The sequence below is a fragment of the Mirounga leonina genome, unplaced genomic scaffold (assembly GCF_011800145.1).
Source record: "Mirounga leonina isolate KUSES-001 unplaced genomic scaffold, KU_Mleo_1.0 Mir_92, whole genome shotgun sequence".
NCBI classification, from domain to species: domain Eukaryota; kingdom Metazoa; phylum Chordata; class Mammalia; order Carnivora; family Phocidae; genus Mirounga; species Mirounga leonina.
In genome coordinates this window covers 5,234,771-5,258,069 of record NW_023270852.1, presented here as the reverse complement: position 1 = coordinate 5,258,069, position 23,299 = coordinate 5,234,771, and the positions used below count along the sequence as shown (strand labels likewise).

At 50.8% G+C, this 23,299-nt stretch overlaps 1 protein-coding gene across 3 annotated transcripts in view; it reads left to right on the top strand.

Annotated features, from left to right (window-relative positions):
* Positions 1-23,299, top strand: part of MICAL2 (microtubule associated monooxygenase, calponin and LIM domain containing 2) — a 137,478-nt gene that overhangs the window by 77,466 nt on the left and 36,713 nt on the right. For all 3 annotated transcript variants that reach the window (XM_034995503.1, XM_034995502.1, XM_034995505.1), the window contains exons 3-11: positions 4,844-5,051; positions 8,121-8,237; positions 9,588-9,689; positions 12,069-12,224; positions 15,507-15,607; positions 19,956-20,213; positions 21,273-21,388; positions 22,254-22,380; positions 23,018-23,108. In XM_034995503.1, the coding sequence (XP_034851394.1) occupies positions 4,844-5,051; positions 8,121-8,237; positions 9,588-9,689; positions 12,069-12,224; positions 15,507-15,607; positions 19,956-20,213; positions 21,273-21,388; positions 22,254-22,380; positions 23,018-23,108 (1,276 nt within the window). The remainder of the gene's footprint in view (positions 1-4,843; positions 5,052-8,120; positions 8,238-9,587; positions 9,690-12,068; positions 12,225-15,506; positions 15,608-19,955; positions 20,214-21,272; positions 21,389-22,253; positions 22,381-23,017; positions 23,109-23,299) is intronic.

Genomic DNA, 23,299 nt, shown 5'->3' with positions numbered 1-23,299 from the left:
CAGCCGCGGGCCTGACCCACCATCTGTGCCTTTGACTGTGGGCTAGTCCTCTTGTCCCCTCTTCCCACCCCTTGATATTTCCATGTGGTGTTTGTCTCTCCATGAACGCAGAGGCCTGAGCACCACCAAGCTTATCTATACACTGGACTTCCTGCTGGTGTTGGATCTGCCCCACTCCCCACTGGGTCATAAATTTATGTCGCCTGAGCACACTGATCTGCTGACGTCCGTGATGCTGGTGGCCTTGGCAGACTCCAGCTCCCCCCCTTCTGGGTGGGAAATGCAGACATAAACCCTGGCTGACATGAGCTGAACATCCCAGTGACTGACGGAGAGCCAGAACTGGGTGGGCAGGGAGGGTGTGGGAAGTTCATTCATCCATCAGCTGTTTACTGAGGCTTCCCGTGTGCCGGGCTGGGTACTGGGCTCTGAGCATACAGAAGTGCGGAGGACAGGGGGACAGCTTTTGAGGATCACTCCCGCTGGCCTGGGAAACAGATGCGGGTTATTATAACACGCAGAGCTGAGTTCTGGGGTAGCATTAAGGACAGAACCTGTGGACGGAATATACAGTGTAATTTGGGGCTCAAGGAATGCCTCCAGGCTGAGTTTTAATGAAAAGTTTTCTTCCCTTGACAACAAATCCTCAGCAGTGAGAGCCCAGACGGGTATGGGAAATGAGGAGAGTTTTTTCAGGTTGAGTTATCACAACCCTTTGCACCTGTGGTCTGTTTGCGCCGAGCCCACCATCCAGAGCATCACCTGTGGGCACACTGGGGGCGGCCGCCTTCTCTCCTGTCCTCTGCCCAGGCCCCTGGCAGCTGTAGTTTTCGGCATCTGCTCAGAATTCTGAGTTCCCAGGTTAATCATAACAAGTGTGTTCTGAGAGGAGCTGGCCTGGCCCCTGCCAGCAAGCCTGTCTTGATAACATCTGCACCGAATTTTCTCCCTTTGTATAATTAGGTATTTGCTTTGACTTGAGATTAGAGTGTGACTGGCGTCTCTGAAATTTCAGGCCCAGAGTATGTGCTGGGCCCATAGTGGTGGGAAAACTGAGCTTTCACCGGTGGGGTTTCAGGTTCAGCTGGGAGGGTGGGGAACAGTGTGCTGGCTACTGTCAGCATGAAGACTGCCCTGCAGCCCCCCAACGGGTGGGAAAGGGAGCTCCTGCCTTGCTCCGGGAGCAGTGCGGGGTCAGGCCTGGTGGACAGAAGGATGCAGGACAGCTCCCCCTCCTTCTCTTCCTGCCCTTCTTCCCCCAACATCCTCCCACCCCCGCACCATCCCTGGCCCTGGAGTGACAGGACTCAGCAAACAGGAAAAGATGCACTAACTGCAAAGAAATGCACTGAATCCAGGCTTAACCCCAAAGGCAACCTCAGAGTGTCAGGGCTTGGAATCTTCCTTTGAAATGCCCGTCATGGTCTGGCTATGTCAAGCCAGAGGAGCTGTTTGGGGTGTGAGATAAGGAGTGGTCCTCCCCTGTCTGCTCCAACCAGAAAGGAGGCAAAAGGATTTGCATACCCGCTCCCCGACATCTCTGGAGTGAGCTGTATCTCAGCAGTGACTTCATTTCCCCTAATGGGGTTTCCACAAACTCCCTGGAAGGTTCCAGCCAGTAAGCCACACTGATTGTGGTGTGGGAGTTTCTGATATGCTTGTTTGTACTTTCCCTTGGAGACCGCAGAGGCCCCAGAGGAGTGATAACTGGATGATGGAATATTTGCTAGGGGAAGGGAAATGCATTTTTTAAAGATAAGGTTTGATCCTGAGCAGAGGGGAAGTTCCCAGATGCCTCTGCAATGTTGAACAGTGTGGTGTGGGTACAGGTCTCCTTCCCTGTTGCCTTGCTGGGGTATCCTCAGGGATCTAGACCCTGCCCCAGGGGGACTCTGGCCTCTTGAAGGTGCTGCAGGGGCTGCCTGGGGGTAGGGCGGGTGCAGCACAGGGGTCTCTGACTCTCTCAGCCAGAACAGTGTCGTTTCCCTCTGTCTTTACACGGTGCTGGTGACTTTGTTTAAATAGAAGGGCTTTGCCCAGAACAACCGGTTAGGTCATTCCGTGCTGTCCCTTCTCTCCTAATAGGGCTGTAGCTTCCTTGGGGAAGGACCCTTGTCCTTCTTCGGACTGAGTGTGGGACCTGTATAGAATCTGGTTTTGTCGCCTCTGCTCCCCATGGCCCCAGTGTCTGCAGGACCAAGGTCATACTCCTTCACTTGGTGTTTAGGACCTTCAGCATCTGGCTCCAGACTGAATCTCATCTCTTTCCTCTCCTTCCTTTCGCTTCTCCCAAAGTATCCTCCTCTCCATCCACCTGGAACTTCTTTCTTTTTGAATGGGTGAGCCCTCTGCTGAAATGTTCTTTCTTCTTTTTATTCCTGTCAGAAGTAGGACAGAAGTAATAGTACAGCATGACAGGCCCTAGAGTAAGACCACCTGGGTCTGCATCCTGGTTCTGTCCCTCTGGATCTGGGAAACCAGGGGCCCATTACCTAGCTGTGTTGTGCCTCAGTTTTCCCATCTGTGAAATGAGTATAACAATAGTTTCTTCCTCTCCTATGTGTTGTGAGGACTAAGAGCTAAAACACATGGCGCACATGAACTGAGTGTCTGGCATGTAGTAAGTGTTCAACAGGTGCAGACTCTGGTGACGGTGAGGGTGAGGATGAGGATGGTGGAGATGGTGATGGTAAGGATGAGGACGGTGGTGATGGTGAGGATGAGGATGGTGGCGGTGGTGATGGTGAGGATGGTGGTGATGGTGATCATTGTTAAAGACCTGCTCTGTGAAGTCTTTTCCAGCTTATCAGGAGGGTCAGCGTTTCCTCGCCTGTGCCCCTAATAGAACCAACCACAAAGAGTTCTGGTTTCTTATCCCACAAGTCTGAGTTTGCCACTAGACAGAGAGTCCCTAGAAGACAGGCACTGGGTCTCAGTGACAAGAATGAGAGCATCTACACTAGTGTGTACCAAACTCCATAACATGTGCTTTTTCTTCTCATACAAGTTTATAAAGATATAATTCACATACCACCCTTTTAAAGTATAGAATTCAGTGGTTTTAATATATTCACAAAGTTGTACAACCACCACAACTACTGGATTCTAAAATATCGCCATAAAAAGAAACCTTTCCCACTCCCCTGCCCCCTCCCCTGGCAACCACTAATCTACTTTCTGTCTCCATGAATTTGCCTATTCTGGACATTTTATGTAAATGGAATCATACCCTCTATGTCCCTTTGTGTCTGGTGTCTTTCATTTAGCATGATGTTTTCAAGGTTCATCTATATCTCAGTACTTCATTCCTTTTTAGAGTTGAATAATCCATTGTATGGATATACCACCGTTTGTGTGTTCATCAATTAATGGACATTTCAGTTGTTTCTATTTTTCTTGGCTATAATGAATAATGCTGCCATGCACATTCATGTACACGTCTCTGTGTGGACATATGTTTTCATTTCTCCTGGGCTTATGCATAGGAATACAATTGCTGGCTCACATGGCAACTCTATGTTTAGCTTTTTGAGGAACTGCCAAACTGTTCCAAAGCATCTGTACCATTTTACATGGGTTCCAATTTCTCCACATCTTTGCCAACACTTATTTTTATCTGTCTTTTTTTTTTTTTAAAGATTTTATTTATTTATTTATTAGAGAGCGAGCGAGAGAGAAACAGCATGAGAGAGGAGAGGGTCAGAGGGAGAAGCAGGCTCCCCGCTGAGCGGGGAGCCCGATGCGGGTCTCGATCCCAGGACCCTGGGATCATGACCTGAGCCGAAGGCAGTCGCTTAACCAACTGAGCCACCCAGGCGCCCCTATCTGTCTTTTTGATTATAGTCACCCTAGTGGTTATGAAGTGGTATTTCATTGTGGCTTTGATTTGCATTTCCTTGATGGCCAATGAGCCATCTTTTCATGTGCTGAGCATCTTTTCATGTGCCTTTTGGCCGCTTGTATATCTTATTTGAAAAAATTTTTATTCAGGTTATCTGCCTGTTCCTTAATTGTGTTGTCTTTTTTTATTATTAGGTTGTTAAATTCTTTGCATATTTTGGATACTAGTCCCTTATCCAATTTATGATTTGCAGCTATTTTCTCCCATCTGTGGGCTATCTTTTTTTTTTTTTTTTTAAGATTTTTATTTATTTATTTGAGAGAGAGAGAATGAGAGAGAGCACATGAGAGGGGGGAGGGCCAGAGGGAGAAGCAGACTCCCCGCCGAGCAGGGAGCCCGATGCGGGACTCGATCCCGGGACTCCAGGATCATGACCTGAGCCGAAGGCAGTCGCTTAACCAACTGAGCCACCCAGGCGCCCTGTGGGCTATCTTTTCACTTTCTTATGGGGGCCTTTGAAGCACAAAAGATTTTAGGAATGAAGTCCAATTTCTCGCCTTTTCCTTTTGTTGCTTGTGCTTTTGGTATCACATCTAAGAAACCATTGCCTAATCTAAGGTCACGGTGATGCACCATAAGCTTTTAAAAGCAGTCTTATTTTCGCTAATTCTATGAGGAAAGAGTAGTAGACCCATTCACAGATGAGGAAGCTAAGAGGTCAAATGCCAGAGCTGGGGTTTAAGCCCAGGTTAGTCTGGCTCAGAACCTCAAGTGTATCTTTCTGTGCCTCCCCCCGGTCCCTGTACCTCTATATCCCTTCCAGGGTTTGGCACGGTGCCTGGTTAGGCCCACAGGTAAGGTACCTTGGGTGGATGAGTGGCAGATCCTAACGGGTGCTTGGTTTGTACTTGCTGGTTGATTTGAGGGGACCCGTTAGCTGTTGACGAGGGGTCCACAGTGCTAGAGGCCACTGAATGTCTCTCTCCTCTCTTGCCTCTGCAGTGTCTCATCATTGGGGGAGGACCATGTGGTTTGCGCACTGCCATTGAACTTGCCTACCTGGGGGCCAAAGTGGTTGTGGTGGAGAAGAGGGACACCTTCTCCAGGAACAATGTGCTGCACCTCTGGCCTTTCACCATCCATGACCTGCGGGGCCTGGGAGCCAAGAAGTTCTATGGAAAGTTCTGCGCTGGCTCCATCGACCACATCAGTGAGTAGAGCCAGTGATGGCACCCCGTTCAGAGGGCTGACCCTGGGTGGGGCACATCTCTCCACATTGAGGAGTTTCCAGGATGTTCCAGCTTACATGTCCCTGGGGGATCCATACATTCAGCCGGCAGACATTTCGTGAAGGGCCTGCTTTGTGCCTTATGCTGGCCCTGTGCTGCGTAGGCCCAGGGAAGCACCATGAGGTCGGGGCCTGCGGTGTGCCTTGTTCCCCAGAGTGTCTCCAGGGCATAGAAGAGCGCTCGACACATGGTAGGTGCTCAGTCAACTTCTGTTGGATGAATGGATGAAATATGGGAAATAGAATCAGAGGTAGGTAGCACGGTCTGCCCTCTCAGACGGCTCACCGAGATTTTGTCAGGAATAAACTGCGCGTTAACAGAGCTGTCAGACTTGCTGGAGGAGTTCTGATGAGGGAGGCACACAAAACCATGAAATGGGCCAGGGTGTCGAGCGCCTCTTGGATGTTGTGCTGCCAGTTCTGGGGGAAACCGAGGTTTTAGAACAGAGGAATGACACAATTGACAGGCCCTGAACCAAGTTGCCTTGAGTTCTAAAAAGAGAGAGGGCATCATGACAGGGGTTCACCCAGACAAGGAGTGGGGAGCAGAAAACATGGATTTCAGGCCCTGGGCCAGCCCTGCACGCCGAGTATGCTCTGGGGAGCACCGAGGCCCTTCTGCTCTGTGTTACTCCAGCCTGGGTCTCCAGGCAAGATCTGTGCAGACAGGCTGTGGGAGAACAGACTTCCCTCTTGGGCTGAGCAGGGAGGAGGTCTTTAGCCATTTCGTATAGAAAACTGTGTCCCATAAAAGTCAGGGAGGTTAACACTGTGGGGAGAGTTCAAGGGCTTGGACAAATCTGGGCCCCAAATCTGTCTTGCCCATTTGCTGTGGGAGTTGGGTCAAATTCCTTACCTTCTGCAGGCCTCAAGTTTTGTCTCCCATACATGGGATGAATGCCTGCCTCCCAGGACCGCTGAGAGAATCAAGTGAGGTCAAGTTTGTGATGTGCCTATCACTGTGCCTGGCAGGTAGTAGGTACTCAGGAAATGTTTTGCATCCATTGGTGTGCAGTGGGCAAGAGGCAGCAGGGTCCCCAGCTTCAGATGTCAGAGCTGCAGTCTCCCAACCTGTGAGTGGGAGGAGAGCCCTGCGAGCCGTGTTCTCATGCAGACAGGAACCACAGGAAAGGGCGTGGGGCTCAGAGGAATGACTGGAGAAGGTGGGCAGCCACATAGGATGTAATTTAGTCATGGATACAGGGGAACCTATCAGCAGAGGCCCCAGATTTTATTCCCTCTCTGGCATGAGAAAATTCCAGGAGTCCATTGGAAAGAAATTTGGGTTTGCCCAGAAGGCTGCAGTGTCAGCTTTTGGGATATTCTCTACCACCCACAGAAGAATGTATGTTAGTGCCCAATTCGGAACTACAACATTGAGCACCACTTTCCCATCAGGCGCTCCTGAGAGGCAGAGCTGGGCACCAGAGCACCACCCCCATCTGTTGGGCTGCCTTCCCTGCTGGCTGGGAGCCCCTCTCTGCCCCCACTGATGGGGCTCCCATTTAACCCCTAGTTCTCAGAAAAATCCCGGTATGCAGAAACACTGGCAAGAGTCTGGATCTGAGATTCTGACATTCAGGGCACTTGTTGTCAAGAGCAGTTCCATAGCCTGTGGGAAGGGAGACAGGGAGAATTTATTGAACACCTCCCATGTGCTGGAACAAGATCAATTAGGAACCTTGAAATGATGAGGAGAGGCCAGGCCGCTGCCTATGCCTGTTTCCAGGCGTGAGGGGCATTGGCTTCTTTAAGCCCCAGCTGACTGGCTTCGTTTCATACCAACCCTGGTCTGCAGCCCAGGCTTTGCCCTCGCCCCCCAGCACGGCTCAGCAGTTCCCAACTGTCCCATGTCAGCATCTACCTCCAGCTCCCACGTGCTCCAAACCTCCACCACAGCCTCCTCCTTCTGAGCAGATGGCCTTCCTCCTGTGCTCTGGGGAGGAGAAGCCACTGGGGGGCACTCCCAGCCCCAGCCCCTCTCCGTCCTCCTGCACTGGCCTCCACCTGAGTACCTGTTCCCTCCCCTCACCCCATGTCTGAGGCTCAGCTCCACTCTGCTCCCTCCCGGGTTCCTGCCCCTTACCTCACTGCCCCTCTACCTTCTCTTATTTCCTTTACTTTTTCCTATTTCAAAGCATTTGCTGTAGAAAGAGGGGGTGTAGACTTGGTCTGTGTGTCCCATTCATGCCCCCTTCCATTGCAATCTGACTTCTTCCCCACCCCCTGTGAAGGAGATTTTCACTGAGATTGCCACCCCCAGAAGCCTCCTAACACCCAAGTGCCCCAGCCTCTTGCAGAAAGTTTCTCGCTCTACAGAAAAATATTTGGAGGCATGCCCATGTGTGCTGAATGGCTGGGGACGAGGTAGAGAAACGAGGTGGTGACACTCATCAGGGGAGTTTAGGGAGTGGGTACAAGGTGAATTCCCATAAGTCCAGCTCTGTGGAGAGAATTTCCCGCCTGACGCTGACCCTGGATGGCTAAGAGCTTAGGCTCAGTCCTTCACAAAATGACCCATTTCATCACTGACTTTACTTATGGCCATTACTCTCTAGGTCTACTCCTCTTTCTGTCTTTAACTTGTCAGACCTCTAGCCCGTCTCAGGAAGGAGGCAGGAAAGGGAGAGCCTCCATCATGATAGCATTTTCTAAAAGCTAGAGCACAGTCTTGGAATCAGGCAGATCTGGGTCCACATTCTAGTTTTGCTGCTGTATGACCTTGAGCAAGTCACTTCACCTCACGGAGCCTCAATTTCTCATCTGTGAAATGGGAATAACTATCCCACAGGGTCATGGTGAGGGTTAAACAAGAAAACACTGAGTAGCTGGCACATAATTAGTTCTCAGTCGTGATCATTGCTGGAACACTGCTCTGCTCAGAGACCACTGAGCAGCAATTATAGAGGAGGACTATATGCTATAAAGCATACAGGAGGACTCAAGCATTGCTACTGATAATTCTTCTCTTTCCCCCTTCCTTTCTAACAGGCATTCGTCAGTTGCAGCTCATCCTATTCAAGGTGGCCTTGATGCTGGGAGTTGAAATCCATGTGAACGTGGAGTTTGTAAAGGTTCTAGAGCCTCCTGAAGATCAAGAAAATCAAAGTACAGTATAATCTTCCTCTTTTGTCTAGAAATCAGAAATTGCGGAATGGAAATCGCATTCGCAGCTCTCAGAGAATGTTCCTGTAAGAGTTATTCTTGTCGGGAGCTGTTGGGCATAATTCCTTCAGAGGATGTGTTACCTTTCCTGACCAATGCTGTCACTTTAGGTTTGCTCTTCTCCTCCCAGGGGATTTATTAAGTCATTAAACCTATAATTTGGTTACCTTGTTGGGAGGTGGTACTTTGACAAACAAAGTAATAGGTAATTAGGATAGAAGACCTAGATTCGGTCGTTTGATGAAGTTCATTCCTATGCTCTCCAGGCTGCGTGGGAACACACACGGACATGTGGCTACACTTGTTGTACCCACGTGATATTTTAAAACCCAGTTAAAAAAACCGTGAAGCTTCTAGAGCAAATATGAAATAAGTGCTCATGATATTATTTGGTATATAATATTCTGAAGCCTTATGGAAGCATAATTTACAAACCACAAAATACACCCGTGGTGGGTATGTCGTCTTCTTTAGTCACGTTGCTCTTTTTCCTTTTAGTATGTTTATGTAAATGCTGAAGTCACACACACCGTGGTCAGAGTTTGTTCATGATGCCTCTGCAGCTTATTTCTTATTGAAAGCTGCTGCTGCCTGGGCAGGGCTTGTGGTTTGGGCAGCTTCATGTCAGAGACCTCAGAGCTTCGCGGGCTCGTTACAACTCTGACCTCTCCTGTCCTCCGCCCAGAATATTTCAGAATGGAGGAGAGGCCTTCCGTGGCTTTTGTAGCAAGACAGCATCTGTTAGTGAACTTCCAGAGATGCGTGTGCCCTTCGCCTTTCTCAGACCCAATTCTGGGTGACCAGCAAGGTGTTACCTGGAAATGTTCTCATCGAAGGCTGTGTGTTGCCCATCAGAACATTTCGAGCATAATGAAGTGGGAAGCCAAACTGGTTTCATGACACCTAGCACGTCCTTCAGGTCTGGTTGGTAATAGGAGGGCAAGGAGGAATAGAGGGGACTATGAAGAGAACATGGTAGAATACACTGAGACAAACAGGGTTCAAGTGAGACTGGCCTGAGAATCATTGAGGATAGACTCCCAGCCTTTAGAGAAACCAGTTAAATCAGGCATGGGGTGGGCGCTGCTGGTTTACCTTGTCCTGGATTGAACTGCTATTAAAGCCAGAAGGACTCCAGATGAGGGTGTGATTTAGGATAACTCTGGATCTTTCCTCTGGCAGCTCTGCCTGCGGTGCCTCTACCTAGTGATATTATCCCCTTTTTCCCTGGCCAATACTGAAGGGACCTCCCACCTTTCTCTGCCAACTCAAATCATTTTTCTGTTCTGGCAGAGATCGGCTGGCGGGCAGAATTTCTCCCTGCGGACCACTCTCTGTCAGACTTTGAGTTTGACGTCATCATTGGTGCCGATGGCCGCAGGAACACGCTGGAAGGTGAAGACTCTTATTCCTGGAGCTGAGGGGGGTGGGGCACGGGAGTTGGGGGGGTGCTGCAGAATGGCGGCAAGATAGCAGGTGCCAAAGCTGGATGGGGGCCTTGATAGAAGGGCAGACTGTCCTGCCGTGCCTGAGGGCAAGCATTTCATGGTCTCTGAACGTCAGGCTTCCCATCTGTAAAATGTAGATAATAGAACCTCCTCAAAGCATTGTCATGAGGGCTAGGAAAGGACTTGTATGTAAAAATGCTTTATAAAGGTAAAGTGCCATGGAAATTGAAAGTCAACATGCATTTATTGAGCTCCTGTCAATGAATCCATGGTACTTAGCACTTTCCCACTTACTCCATCTAGCTAAGACAACCATTCTTAGACTCTCTGTGGCCTTCTTGTCCTGTCACATGTAATACCCCAGCAGGAGGAGCCCGTCTCTTCCATAACTTTTAAGCACACTCACTGCTGGGCAATAAGATAAGCTTTTCCCAGACTGTCAAGGTGCAAAACCCTGCTTCTCTGAGTTCTGGAGTTGGAAGCATAACATGTTTTCTTGGAGTAAGATCTGGTCAGGTTGGGAGAAGAGCGCCACTGCCAGAAATGTCTTCAATCCCCTAGCCCCTCCCCTGAAGATTAATTGACTCAGAGGTTGTACTAATTGGCGCTAACTGTATGAAGGCGAGACTGCAGATTATGGACAAAGTGGTCCCACATGGCCTCTCTCAGATTGGTGGCTATCTGCTCTTCAAGCTTGCCCCCCTTCAAGGTCTGCAGGCTGCGGATTTCTGATGGGGAGGGCATGTCCTCTGAGGACAGAACACACTCCCGGAAAGAGGGCTGATGCTGGAGGATTTGGGAGGTGTGGGCTGCCTAGCTGGGCCCTACCCACGTGCTGTGCCACCAGGACCCTTTCCCCACTCTTGCGCCTCTCTCTTCTCCATCCCTACACTCGCCCGACCCCTGCAATCAATAACCCATATCTGACAAAGACTTTTTAAGCTGCTAACCTGGATGTTGTGCTGTTGGAATTTATGGGGCCATTTTGGTGGTTGGGTAAAATTGTAAGTCTGAATATTTGCCAATCCAAAATCCACACTTTGCCTGAGTATAGTTAGGCATATCATGGGCAGGAAAAGAAGCTGTGAGAAAGAGGGGAGCCATTTAGGCAGCTTAGCACCAAATAAGTAGACTAGAGTGGGAGTTTTTCTATACTGGCACTGTTGACATTTGGGGCCAGATCATTCTTTGTCCTGTGCACAATAGGATGCTTAGCGGCATCCCTGGCCTCTCCCCGCTAGACACCAGTAGCACCCCCCAAGTTGTAGCAACCAGAAATGTCTCCACACTTTGCCAAGATGCCCCCTGGGGGCCAAGGTCATTCCCAGTTAAGAAATACTAGACTAGACAATAATGGCCATTTCTGACCATTTCAATAAAGTCTAATGAAGAATGACTTAAAGAGGAGGTATTGAGAAAAACCCCAAGGTTTCTAGTCAAAGGGAGTATTGACAGAGAAGTTTGGGAATCAGCATGAGGTTTGAGTATGCGGTGAGCAAATGTAGGGGGAGTTCCCAGAGGAGGCTGAAGACAAAGGCATGTCCAGAGAGCCTGCCCTTGTGATGAGAGCCTTGAGTTAAGCAAAGTAAACAACAGTGTCTGGGGCAGAGGGAGGATTCAGGACTATGGGATAGCCAGATGCTAGAAAGGAAGGGGATTGGCAGAAGATGCTCCGTTGAAGTGTGACCACCTGCTTGGGATCCTCTGTGTCACCACCATTGAAAATCAATTTTAATGTCAACCATTAACTACTAGAAGAACCCCAAGGAATCATTGTATTAAATCAATTGCAAGTTATACTTTTGCCTACTCATTATATATTTACTGAGTGTGGACTAAGCGCCAATCACTGGAGACTAGAAATAGAAAATTTGTTAAAATCCCCATCCCACAGGAATTCAGTCTCATAATCCTACTTTTCAAAGGGAGGAAAACATGAAAAATGCTGACAACCTAGTTTGAATCATGTAAGTTCAAAGTGCACGTGTCATGGGTTTTCCTAGCAACAGTGCCTAGCAAATCTTAGCAGGATGAGCCTGCTGGGAAAATCACTTTAGCCTTTTGTATGTAGAAGCCTAACCAGAATAACTGGTCCTATAGATTTTAGGAATGGAGAAAGTCCCCCTGACTGAGGCCTCTGGTGGTGTGTTTCTTCCTCAGGTACGAACCTTGGCATTTCCAAATGCCTGCCCCTGTTCTCCAGAGATGCAGAACTCTAGTTTCACTGGCCTGTGAGGCATCTGAGAACAGCTTCCTCCATAATCGTTCTCAGTTTTCACACCAAATGCAGAAGAAAGACTCCCTTTTTGCCTTTTTCCTCACGCAGGGTTCAGAAGGAAAGAATTCCGTGGGAAGTTGGCTATTGCCATCACCGCCAACTTCATAAACAGAAACAGCACAGCTGAGGCCAAGGTGGAAGAGATCAGTGGTGTGGCTTTCATCTTCAACCAGAAGTTTTTTCAGGACCTTAAAGAAGAAACAGGTGGGACCTTCACCTTTCTCCAAACCAGGCCATTGTCCATGCTGGGCATTCCCAGCTCTTGGGATTGGGAGACTCACTCTGATTAAGTGGAAGCAGCGACTTCTCCATAGGATAGAAATGGGCAGGGTTCCTTCAAGGATGAGAGAGCTTCTCGAGGGAAGGTTCTGGATGTTGTACATGAAAATGGATAAAGATATATTTACTCAGCATTTAGTCAACATGCCCATTGTGTGCTTGTATTCAGTATCGTGGGGTACAAAGTTGAGGTTGACATCATCCCCTCCCCAAATGGCTCCTTGTCCAGTGATGGACACCCAGGTAAACCACCCTGATGCAGGGAGATCGGTCTATGCCTGAGGCAGCGTGAGCTTCAGGGAGCCCTCTGAGGAGGGAACCAGTAACCCCGGGTTGGTCCCCGAAGAAGTGTAGGTGTTCTAGTTCAGTGTACCAGCTGTCGTTCCCCATAAGGGACATCCAGGGATGCCCAGGAAACATGTACTCACCCCAGGGCATCAGTTGTCCCCTAGCCATGGGCCTTGAGTATCTTTCGAAGATACTCATTCATGTACTCAACAAATATTTATTGACTGCGCACTTGGTGCCAGATGCTGCTCAAGGGCCTGAGAAAGAGCAGTGGGCAAAACGAGACCCCTCTCTTGGAGCTTATATTCTATGGGGGGAGACTGTCAGTAAACAAATAACTAGCACGTCAGGCGGTCAAAAGATGATGGAGAGAAGTAAAGCACGGTGAGGAGAAAGAGGGATGAAACCCCGCTGCCAATTAAGTAAATTCCAGATTTTTCTTTTAACCTGATTTAAAAATCTTATCTCTCCTTGAAAGGCAGTGTGACAACAGTGTTAAATAAAAATTTGTTTAAAGATTTTATTTATTTTGAGAGAGAGAGTGTGAGTCAGGGGAGAAACAGAGGGGGAAGGAGAAGCTGAGGGAGAGGGAGAGAGAATCCTCAAGCAGACTCTGCACTGAGCGTGGAGCCGGATGTGGGGCTCGATCCCACGACCCTGAGATCATGACCTAACTTGAAACCAAGAGTCGGACGCTTAACCAACTGAGTCACTCAGGCGCCCCTAAAATTTTTATGCTAGAAATAAATCATCCACACTCACTGTCAACCTGGCACAGAAATAGTCCTCATTTCCATATACTGCTTTTCAGTAACCGTCCACCTGTACCCTCCCTTTTTACATGGCTCCAGCTCTTAGCAGAGCGCTAGTACTCTTTGTGATTCTGGTTTTCTCATTCGGCATCACATTGTAAATATTGTCCATATTGCAGCCAAGTCCTCCAGATGGTCAGTTTTGCAGGCTGCAGAATAGCTCAGGAACTGGATGTTTGTCACTGCCTGAGTGTCTACATTGGAGGCCTGCAAACTGTGGTTGGAATGGCTGAAGGAAAAGCAAAAGAAGAATATTTTTTGACAAATCGAAAGTTATATAGAACTCAGGTTTCCAGGTCCATAAATGAAAGCTTATTGGAACACAGCCACGCCTGTTCATGCATGTCACTGCCCATGAGTGGTTGTGGGCCCGGATGGCTTGCAAAGCCTGAAATACTGTCTGGCCCTTTATGGCAAACGTGTGCTGGCCTCTGACTTAGACCTTTCAGTTACTTACCCTTACAGAGCAAACTGCTCCTGCTGGAATATTTCCATTTGGTTTTCTAGGAATGGGATTCCTTACGGAGCAGACTGTGCCACTCTCTGGCCACGAGGACATGTGCTCATTGTGTGACCTTCTGAGTTTCACCACGGTGGCATGATTTTATTAGAGTGTTTTCTCCCAGCATGTTATGCTCTTCTGAATGATTTAAGAATTAGTTCAACCCTCCCTTCCTCTCAAAAACTGAGAAGATAAATACTTCAGCAAATCACCAAATACGAATTATGACAGGACATTGAGTGTGTTTTTCCAAATGTTTCAATGAGTTTCCTTTAAATTTCACTGGGATGGTCACCCTTGGCCATTGTTTCACTGTGCCCCTTACAAGGTGACAACGATGAATTTCCTCCCATTCTCTGGGGGGCCCTCTGCATTGATGGCTGTTTCCTATTTAACAGTAATAAAGGGGTTCCTATGGTTACCCAGGACGCCCTTATCAACTGCTGATAGGTTGTTATGTGTCTGTTCCTTTCTCTCCCTTTGAGGAAGCTAAGCCAGTGGTTCTCGAACTGACACGTGCATCAGAATCCCCTGTAGGCTCGTCAAAGTGCAGATTGATGGCCCTACGCTCAGAGTTTCTGATTTACTAGGTCCAGGGTGGGGTCCTGATCATTAGCATTTCTGGGTTCTCAGGTGATGCTGATGGTGCTGGCCAGGGGGGCCCCACTTTGAGAACCACTGAGCTAAGCTGTCATAGCATTTTTTTTTAATGCAGAAACCTAACCTATGAAGGGTTTTTGCAACTGCTGGAAAGTGCAAAGCTATACAACCCAGCCCTCTAAACTGAGTTGTTCCTGCCAGGGCATCTGGGTTTCCCCACACACAGGGGGGATAGTAGAAACATCGCTTAGCACAGTCTTGAAAGAATTTCCACAGCTCTTTGAATCTCTGGCCACATGGAGGGCATGGTGGATGGGACTTGGAATCAGACAAGCTGGGGTTCAAATCCTGGCTCTGTTGTTGCTTAGCTGCCATGCCCCGGAGAGCTCTTGGCCCTTCTGTAGCACTTCACTCTAGCTTGGAAATACTGGTCCACAGTCCCTAAAGACTTTGAGGTTTTCTCTATTTTTTAAATGCTTTAATTATATTGCAATATATAAATATATCAAATCAACATGTCGTACACCTTAAACTAACACCATGTTATATGTCAATTACATCTTAATTTAAAAAAACACATAGTGTCTTTGGGGCACCTGGGTGGCTCAGTCGGTTAAACAGCCGACTCTTGATTTTGGCTCAGGTCATGATCTTAGGGTCCTGGGATCAAGCCCTGAGTCAGGCTCCATGCTCAGAGAGGAGTCTGCTTGGGGATTCTCTCTCTCCCTTTGCCCCTCCCCCTGCTCACATGCACGTGCGCTCTCTCTTTCTAAAATAAATAAACCTTAAAAAAAAAAAAACCACATAGTGTCTTTGTGGTACAATAAAAGCTAGCTGTGTGGAGTTGGGTAAATTCTAGCACTTAGTTTTATCTTTTCCAGCCTTGTATGTTTTAAAAACTTGCCTAACGTGAATACATGCGGGTAGGTAATGACACCTGTAATGCAGCGAGGCACTGAGACACTGAGGGAGTCAAACTGAGTCCATGCACGCTTCCCTTTGCAGGGATTGATCTTGAGAACATTGTTTACTACAAGGACTGCACCCACTATTTTGTCATGACCGCCAAGAAGCAGAGCCTGCTTGACAAAGGTGTCATCATTAATGTACGTATCTCTTGGCTGCGATGTCCTGTCTTTCCCTTTGTGACCCAGCAAGTGCAGGAGTAGGTGCTGTCCTGCAGGAAACTGAGCAAGGGGGTAGGGGGCAGGTGGGAAAGAACCACCACCCACCACTCTCCTCCTCCGTGCTGTTGTGTGCTTTTAACCTGATTTTAACCTGCTGTTGTGTGAGTGTTGGATGAAGGAGCCCACACCACTACGCACAGACGTGTTTCTGCAGAGAGCTGTGGGCTGGGCTGAGACCCTCACCCAGGTGTTCGTGTGAGCCTTTGCTCCCAAGAGATTGGCTGAGTCTTTTCCTTCCCCACGTCTCATTCAACCCTGCCCTGTTTCGGGAAAGTCCCATGTCATTTGGAGGCCGATGGGGGCTCCTCATCCTAGTGGGGCACTGAGACAACATTCGCTTGTGAATTTCCCTCTGTGGCCCTCTTGTCATGGGGTGGCGGGGAGCTCTCTGTTCTCGCAGTCAGAAAGGCTTCGTTTGAATCTTGGCTCAGTCGAAGATTAACTCAGGACTGTGACTAAGCTGCTCAGCTTTTCTGAGCTTCAGTCTCCTTCTCTGGAGACTCCGAATAATGGTTTCTGGCTGAAAGGGTTGTTTGCAGAAGTAAATGAGAAAATGCATACAGAGCAACTGTCCCAGGGCCTGGCCCATATAGGGGGAGTTTACAGATTCCCTGCGTAACTTCTGTCTGGTTTGGACACCTGCTTTTTTGTCTTGTTGGCTTCCTGGCCTCTGTGTCTTGCCTTTGCATCTTCATGCTTCAACCGAGCACCAAGTTGGAAGAAAGCACATGGAGTTGGGGGCCCTGGGCTGGAAGCTTCTTTGGTCAGGTTTTCAACCCTTCCAGAACCTCTGTTCCTGCCTCGGCTGTTGCCTGGTGCCATCCGAGGTCAGCCTGCTCTCGGGGTGTCAGCCTGGAGCCCGGGCGGCATGGTGACCATTCATTGTTGCTTGTCGGAGAAGAATGTGCCTGTCCTCTTGCCACTTGTGCTGGCTGCTGGTCGGGTGACATGAGTAACCCAGCCATCCCCGGGGCCTTCTCCACGTGGCTCAGGTCCTCGCTGAGAGCCCGAGCTACAGACAGGAGGCTGTGAATGGCGGGACGGGGGTTGGAAGAAGCTGACTGAGCACAGCTAGCAGATGTGTGAGCAATGAGTTTCAGCGTCTGGTACTCCACGGCTGACGTGGTCTGGGGGAGGTGGGGGTGGTGGCCCCTTCTTTCCTCTGCTCCACAGGCACCCCTCTTGAAGTTGCCTCGTTCATCAGGAGGACTATGGCAGACAGTGAAGGACTGTTTGGGGTCCAGGGCTGCCAGCACAGTGGGCACCTCTGCAAAGGAGGGACCGAGGAGGCTTTTGTCAGCCCCTGACCCCACCCCCAGGGAGTTAGGCAGAGTTTGACGTGGGTTTCCTATTTCACTGGCTGAGTACTCTAGCCTCTGGGACACCAGGGCTCCCTCAGGGCATCCCAGGGCATTTGTCCAGGTCAAGACATGTTGCTCATGGTGACTCAGCTCTTGGGCAGTTATCAAAGCTCCTCCATACTCCCATCTGTCTGTCACGGCACAGGTGGGCACGTGTGACTCACTGTGAACCTGTCATGACTGTGGAAGAGCTGGGAGCAGATCCCGGGCTCGTGGGTGTCCTCACCAAGGCCTTTCTTTCCCTCACAGACTCTGGGGGCATCTTCTGAGCCAGTGCTGAGGGGCCTCTAGGTATAAGACAGGAATTCTCATCTCGAAATTACAGGCCCCAGGCCGGACATGAGAGAGCTGGACGGCCATTTGGTTCAGGAGCTCTGGCCTCGAGTCTCCCTGTGTCCAGCCAAGCTCTATAGCATTTGCATAGCTGGGAGCTGGTCCATCTAACCCAAGCCACTCAAATTAACATTCTTGTCGTGCTCCCAGGGGAATGGCATGTCCTCTCTCGTTTCCTCTCCCCACATGGGTCAGCATCTTCCTAGAGGCACACAGAGGTGCTGAGCAAATGTGTGTTGAGTGACTGACTGATCTGCTTCCCCATCTATTCCTGCTGACCTCTGGGCTTCTTTCCATGGCTGCTGAAGGGAGAGTGAAGTTTCTCCTCAGGAAACCATGCCTCTGGGCTCCCCGCTCTGTCCATCTTGCTCTCTGTCACAAAAGGAGGGCAGCCCATTACCCCGGGACCCTGCCTCTGCTGGGCCACATACATACAGGCTAGGGATCCTGGATGCAGCAGGCTTGGTCTCGCCACTGTGGGAGGGAGCACTATGGCCAGGTGGGCAAGGTAAGCACACATCATAGCTGGTCTCCCGATGCTGAACCCGCCCTCACTGGAAGCCATTGCCTGACCTTCTCTTCCGGTCTCCAGCCTTCTTTTTAGCTCAGTACGTGGGGTGACTCCTCTTCCTGTCAGATTCCCCACCTGGGCTATTCCTGCTGCTTCTCTCTCTACTGCCCCCCTCTCTGCCTAGGACACAGCCTCTCTTCGGTACCTGTGCCTGTGGAAAGTGGGCCCCACCCTCATTCTCCTGCCTCTGTCTTAATTTAGAACTCCCTTCTCCAGGCCTGCCATTCCCTCCGTTCTCTCCCTTGTCCTTGTTCTCACCCTATCCCAGTGGTCCTGCTTCTGTATCCACCCACTCCCCTGGAACCTCCTGCCTGACAAGGTCCCTCGGCTCCTCCCAGCAGCCCTGGGCCACATGGGCTCTCAGCCCAACACAGCCTGGGGGTCTGCTCCCTGTGCAGGTCCCCGCGTTCCTGTCTGGGCCACCAGCACCAGGGACCTTCATGGTGCAGTGCTCACACTCACTCGTCAGCCAGCCCACCTGCGGCATGCTTTGAAGAGGGGATGTTTTCAAGACCTCTCCATTCACCCTTCCCCGTCTCCTCTCCACACCTTTAAGGGAGGGAATTGGTCATGTGACTGTAGGAACAGGCGTGAGAAAGGACAAGTGAATGGCAGGAGCTCCAGCCTGAGCACCACCGGCTGACACACGGTTCCCGGGCCAATGCTGGGTGCGGTCTGGGTGATGTAGTTTGGTGTGACCATGTTAGAATTTCTGGAACATGATATTTGAAATCGTGGTTATTAGGAAAATTGACACATTGGGTCACTCTGTTTGTAGATGTGGCTGTGCCTGCTAAGACCTTTGTAAATGCTCCTGGTGGTGCATGGGTGGGTCCAGGAATGTACTGCACCAGATGCTGTGTTTTGTGCCATCATGAATTATAGGGGACAGAAATTCCCATTCACTGAGCACTTCCCACGTGCCAGGCATCGGGTTGGGGACTTTATGTCTATGATTTCCTTCGGTCCTCCCTGTGTAAAGTGGATTTTGTTATTCCCATTTTACAAATGAGAAAATGGAAACTCAAAAAAGTTCAGTAATTTGCCCAAGTTTGCTCAGTGAACAGCAAAGGTGGAATCCAACCTCATGCTCTGGATAACCCCAAGGCCTGTGTTGGTCTTACACACTGGTTCCCACCCATGCCCCCGCCTCCCCTTGGGATCTGCACTTTCTGTGTCACGTTTTGGGAAAGATAGCCTTCTAGCTTCTTAGCCATATGACGAGCAGATTAGACTCTGGGAGACTTCCCACAGGTCGCTGCGAGGGTCCCTTAGGGAGGGATATCCTGCTCCTCTAAGCCAGGGCCCTCCTCCTTCCAGTGGGGAGCGGACAGTTAACATTGTAAGAGCACAGCAGAGCCCCAAGCAGCCCTAGCCTCTCAAGAAAAGAGAGAGCTGATTCTGGAGGGAAGGTTTACGAGCACTGCCAAGCACCCATGTCTTTTCTGGTCTTGTTTGACCACTAAACACAGCATGTCTGGACGATGTTAGTTTAGCTTAGTCCACTAAGAAATCACTGTTCCTTACTTGCTCTCTTGTCTTTTAATTTTACTGAAAGTTATCACAAGAACCAGCCATGGGAAATATACTCCTGCATTTACCGCTAGACCATTATTGAGTAAGCTGGTCATTACAACACTATGTTCCCTGTCAAAATTCCTACGTGAGACCGTTCTTTTAGAATTTAGTGCCAGGAAAAAATCTCCTCCCCTAGGAATTTCTATGCTTCCTTCTTTCTGATAAGGAAAGCCCTGCCATAGATCACATTTCCCCATTGCCTTGGATGCCAGGAAGCTCAAAGCCAAGCGTGAGGCCTAATCACAGCTCTGTTAACCCTGACAGATGACTGATTTGGTTCCTCCTGATTCCTTTGGCCCTGATTTTCTGTTTTGCTTAGCTTTGCTGTGCAAGCCCATTCCAAGTCCTTTTGCAAAGACGTGGGTATGAAGGCTTGCCTGTCACGGGGGCGGATTCCCGCACCGTGCTCTCTTTCTCTCCCCAGGACTACATCGACACGGAGATGCTGCTGTGCACAGAGAACGTGAACCAGGACAACCTGCTCTCCTACGCCCGTGAGGCCGCAGATTTCGCCACCAATTACCAGCTGCCATCGTTAGACTTTGCTCTGAACCACTATGGGCAGCCGGACGTGGCCATGTTCGACTTTACCTCCATGTACGCCTCCGAGAATGCGGCCTTGGTGCGCGAGCGCCAGTCACACCAGCTCCTTGTGGCCCTGGTGGGCGACAGCTTGCTCGAGGTAGCGCCTGCATTTGGGAACCCCACCCGATTCCCAGTAGAAGACAGATCCCTGCATTTCTGGTGTGGCCAACGGCATCTGCTGTCGTGCAGCCAAGGGGAAGGTTGGGCTCCCTGCCAGCAGGCCAGAGTCGGCCAAGCCCATCCTGGCTCCAGCTTGCACCTGGCCTGCCCTTTCACCAGACCCAGAGTTGCTCATTCTGCTTTCCTTTCCCCACTCTGGGCTCTTCGGGCTGATCTCTGTCACAGTACGAAACTAGTCAGCCCTGCTCTGCCGTTCACGGGCGGGCGGCCCTCTTCAGAACATGTACCCCCTCAGCTGGGCCACATCTTCTCCCTCACGTGGGGAGCTCTCTGGGGCCTTGCAACATGGAGATCGGAGAGGGGGCAAAAGGGCATGTGGACTCCAAAGTCCGGCTTCCATCCGTGGCCCCCCTGCTCAAAATGCTTCGCAGAGCATCGGCAACTGCATGCATCCTTAGATTGAACGAATGTTTTCAGCAGGGTTACATTTTTATCTTTAAAGTAAGTAGTAACCAAAGAATGTTTGTTTATCCCAAGTTAAGAGTCAAATTCCAAACCATGCTTTGGGTGCCCATGGGACAGTTCAGTTAGAACTTAGCTTGGCGAACCAGCCCTCGCTCACCATGGTGTGTGGGCTGTGATCTGCCCCCGCCGCCGCCCGCCCCTCTCAGCATTCTCTCTTGCTACTCAGCTCCGTTCCTCCACCAGGCCTTTGCCCATGCTAGTCTTGAACGGATCAAGATTAGAAGCCTACCCGTTCTTTAAAATCAGCATAAATGCAACTCTTTTGTGAAGCATTTCCTGATTTCCCTCCCCGGGGTGGGGAGGTGTGGGGGGTGTGGGCAGACGGACTTGCCTGTGCCTTGTTTGAGCCCCAGAGCAGTTTTGCTCTTCCTATGACACCGCACCCACACTCCCTTCAGGGCTTCCATGGGCTCAGCAAGCAAAGTGCTGGATAGAATGGGATAGCAGGCTGGGGGGAGGGGGGAGGGTGGGCATGAGAACCATCTGGAATTTTGCATGTTTTCTTCTCCAGCCATTTTGGCCCATGGGTACAGGCTGTGCCCGAGGCTTCCTGGCAGCCTTTGACACAGCCTGGATGGTGAAAAGCTGGGACCAGGGCACCCCTCCCCTGGAGCTGCTTGCTGAAAGGTGAGTACTGACAGTGGGGCTTCCAGCTGGGGTAGGACTGGTTCCACAGCTCAGGCAGGAAAGGGAGCAGGGCTGGCCATCAGGCAGCTCCTGGATGAGCCTGGAGCCTCTGTCCTCTTGTATTTCCTTCCCACATGTGGCCTGATTTGATCATCAGGATCCCCGGGGAAACTCTCTGTGTCATGTTTTACCTCCTCCCGTGACTTCTCTGGGGACCAGGACCTTAGGACCTGAATGCAGAAGAGAAATCTTGATCTGGAGTGACCCCGAAGTTGGGGTTCCCAGCATGGCCCAGGCACTGTGAGCGGAAGAGGTTGAGGGGAAGCCTCGGCTGTGGGGCTGAGTGTCTTCCCCTGTGGGGGGCCGGGTATCTGACCTCTCAGGCCTCTCCTGCTGTTGCTGAGACCCAGAGCTCCCCCCCAGACCCCGCTGCCGGCCCCGTGGCTGTAACAGCTGGTGGACTGGGAGACGGCAAGACTGATGGTGGGGGGGGGGGCAGGCCTCTGCGGGTCTTGGGTGTGGTGGCCTGTGGTCACGGGGGACAGGAGGCCACGGGAGGCAGCGTGGCTGAGTGGTGGTTATAGCAAAACCACAGGTCCCTCGGCTACCAGCTCGGGTGTCCCTGCCCTCTGCTCGGGGGAAGGAAGCTGGCATCACTGCTGCTGGACACCCCCTCCCCCCCACCCTCTCCAGCCCTTCAACTGTCCCCCACTTTGTGAGTCTCAGGAACCACAGGGGCCAGGCACTGCAGGGAAGAGGTACACAAACACATCTAAGAAGCCCTTAAGAGCAGGGAAGGGGTGAGGCAATGAGGGGATGAGGCTGCCAGAGCAATCCCTGACCCCTGGGCTCTGCCTCATCCTAGAGAAAGTCTTTACCGGCTGTTACCTCAGACCACCCCGGAGAACATCAACAAGAACTTTGAGCAGTACACGCTGGATCCAGGGACACGGTACCCAAATCTCAACTCCAACTGTGTCAGGCCCCATCAGGTAAGTCCTTCCCTGGGCCCCATCTGGGCCACCCTGCCCTGAACGGTGGGTGGGAGGTCATGCAAAACCTGGCCCCATCCCCAAGGCTGTGGCCGCCAATGCCTCCTGGCTCCGATGTGGGACCAGTTCTTCTCTCTAGGAGAGCCATGAGAGACCATAGAGTCAGTGTCTCTCTAGCCCACAGGAAAGAACTAGAACAGATGCCATGTCTGTCCTCATCTGCACACACGCTGACGTGTTTACTGTCACCGTGCATCGGTATTGCTAAGCACGCCTCTGTCACGGAGTCTACTCGGCCAGCCATCAGGTCCTTTCAGTTCCCACTTCCTGAGTTTCCTCCTGTTGACTCAGGAACCCACAGCCGCTAACTTCTTCTGGCTGTGCTGTTTGCAAACCCCGTCCTGCTGTTTGTAAAATCAACCACTTGTGTATTTTCACACTTGAGTCCCCCCACGTTTGGGTGGACAGCTGAGATCCATTGCTCTGCATCTCAGGTTCCCTGGGGCCCCTTGTCCAAAGTCCTGCCCTCCAGTGAGAGAGGAAAAGGATGGTGGACGTGGAGGAGAAGCTGGGCCGGCCCCGAGACTGGCTTCAGGGAAACCCCGGTGGGCAGCTGCGTGGTCTCTTTGGCTTGTAGGTGAAGCATTTGTATGTCACTAAGGAGTTGCACCAGTGCCCTCTCGAGAGGCTGGGCTCGGTGAGGAGATCCATGAGCCTCTCCAGGAGGGGTAAGCCGCTGCCCTGGGTCCTCGGCTAGGATGCTGGGGTGCGGGGTGGGGGATTGCTTTGCAGGATGGCCGTGGGGGCCCAGGCCCTGCAGCCCACTTGGCTCTGCTGCTATGACCTGCGTGACCTTGGCCAGGTACCTGTCCTCTGTCCTTCCATTTCCTCATCTGTATAACCAGGACAAGGACAGCCC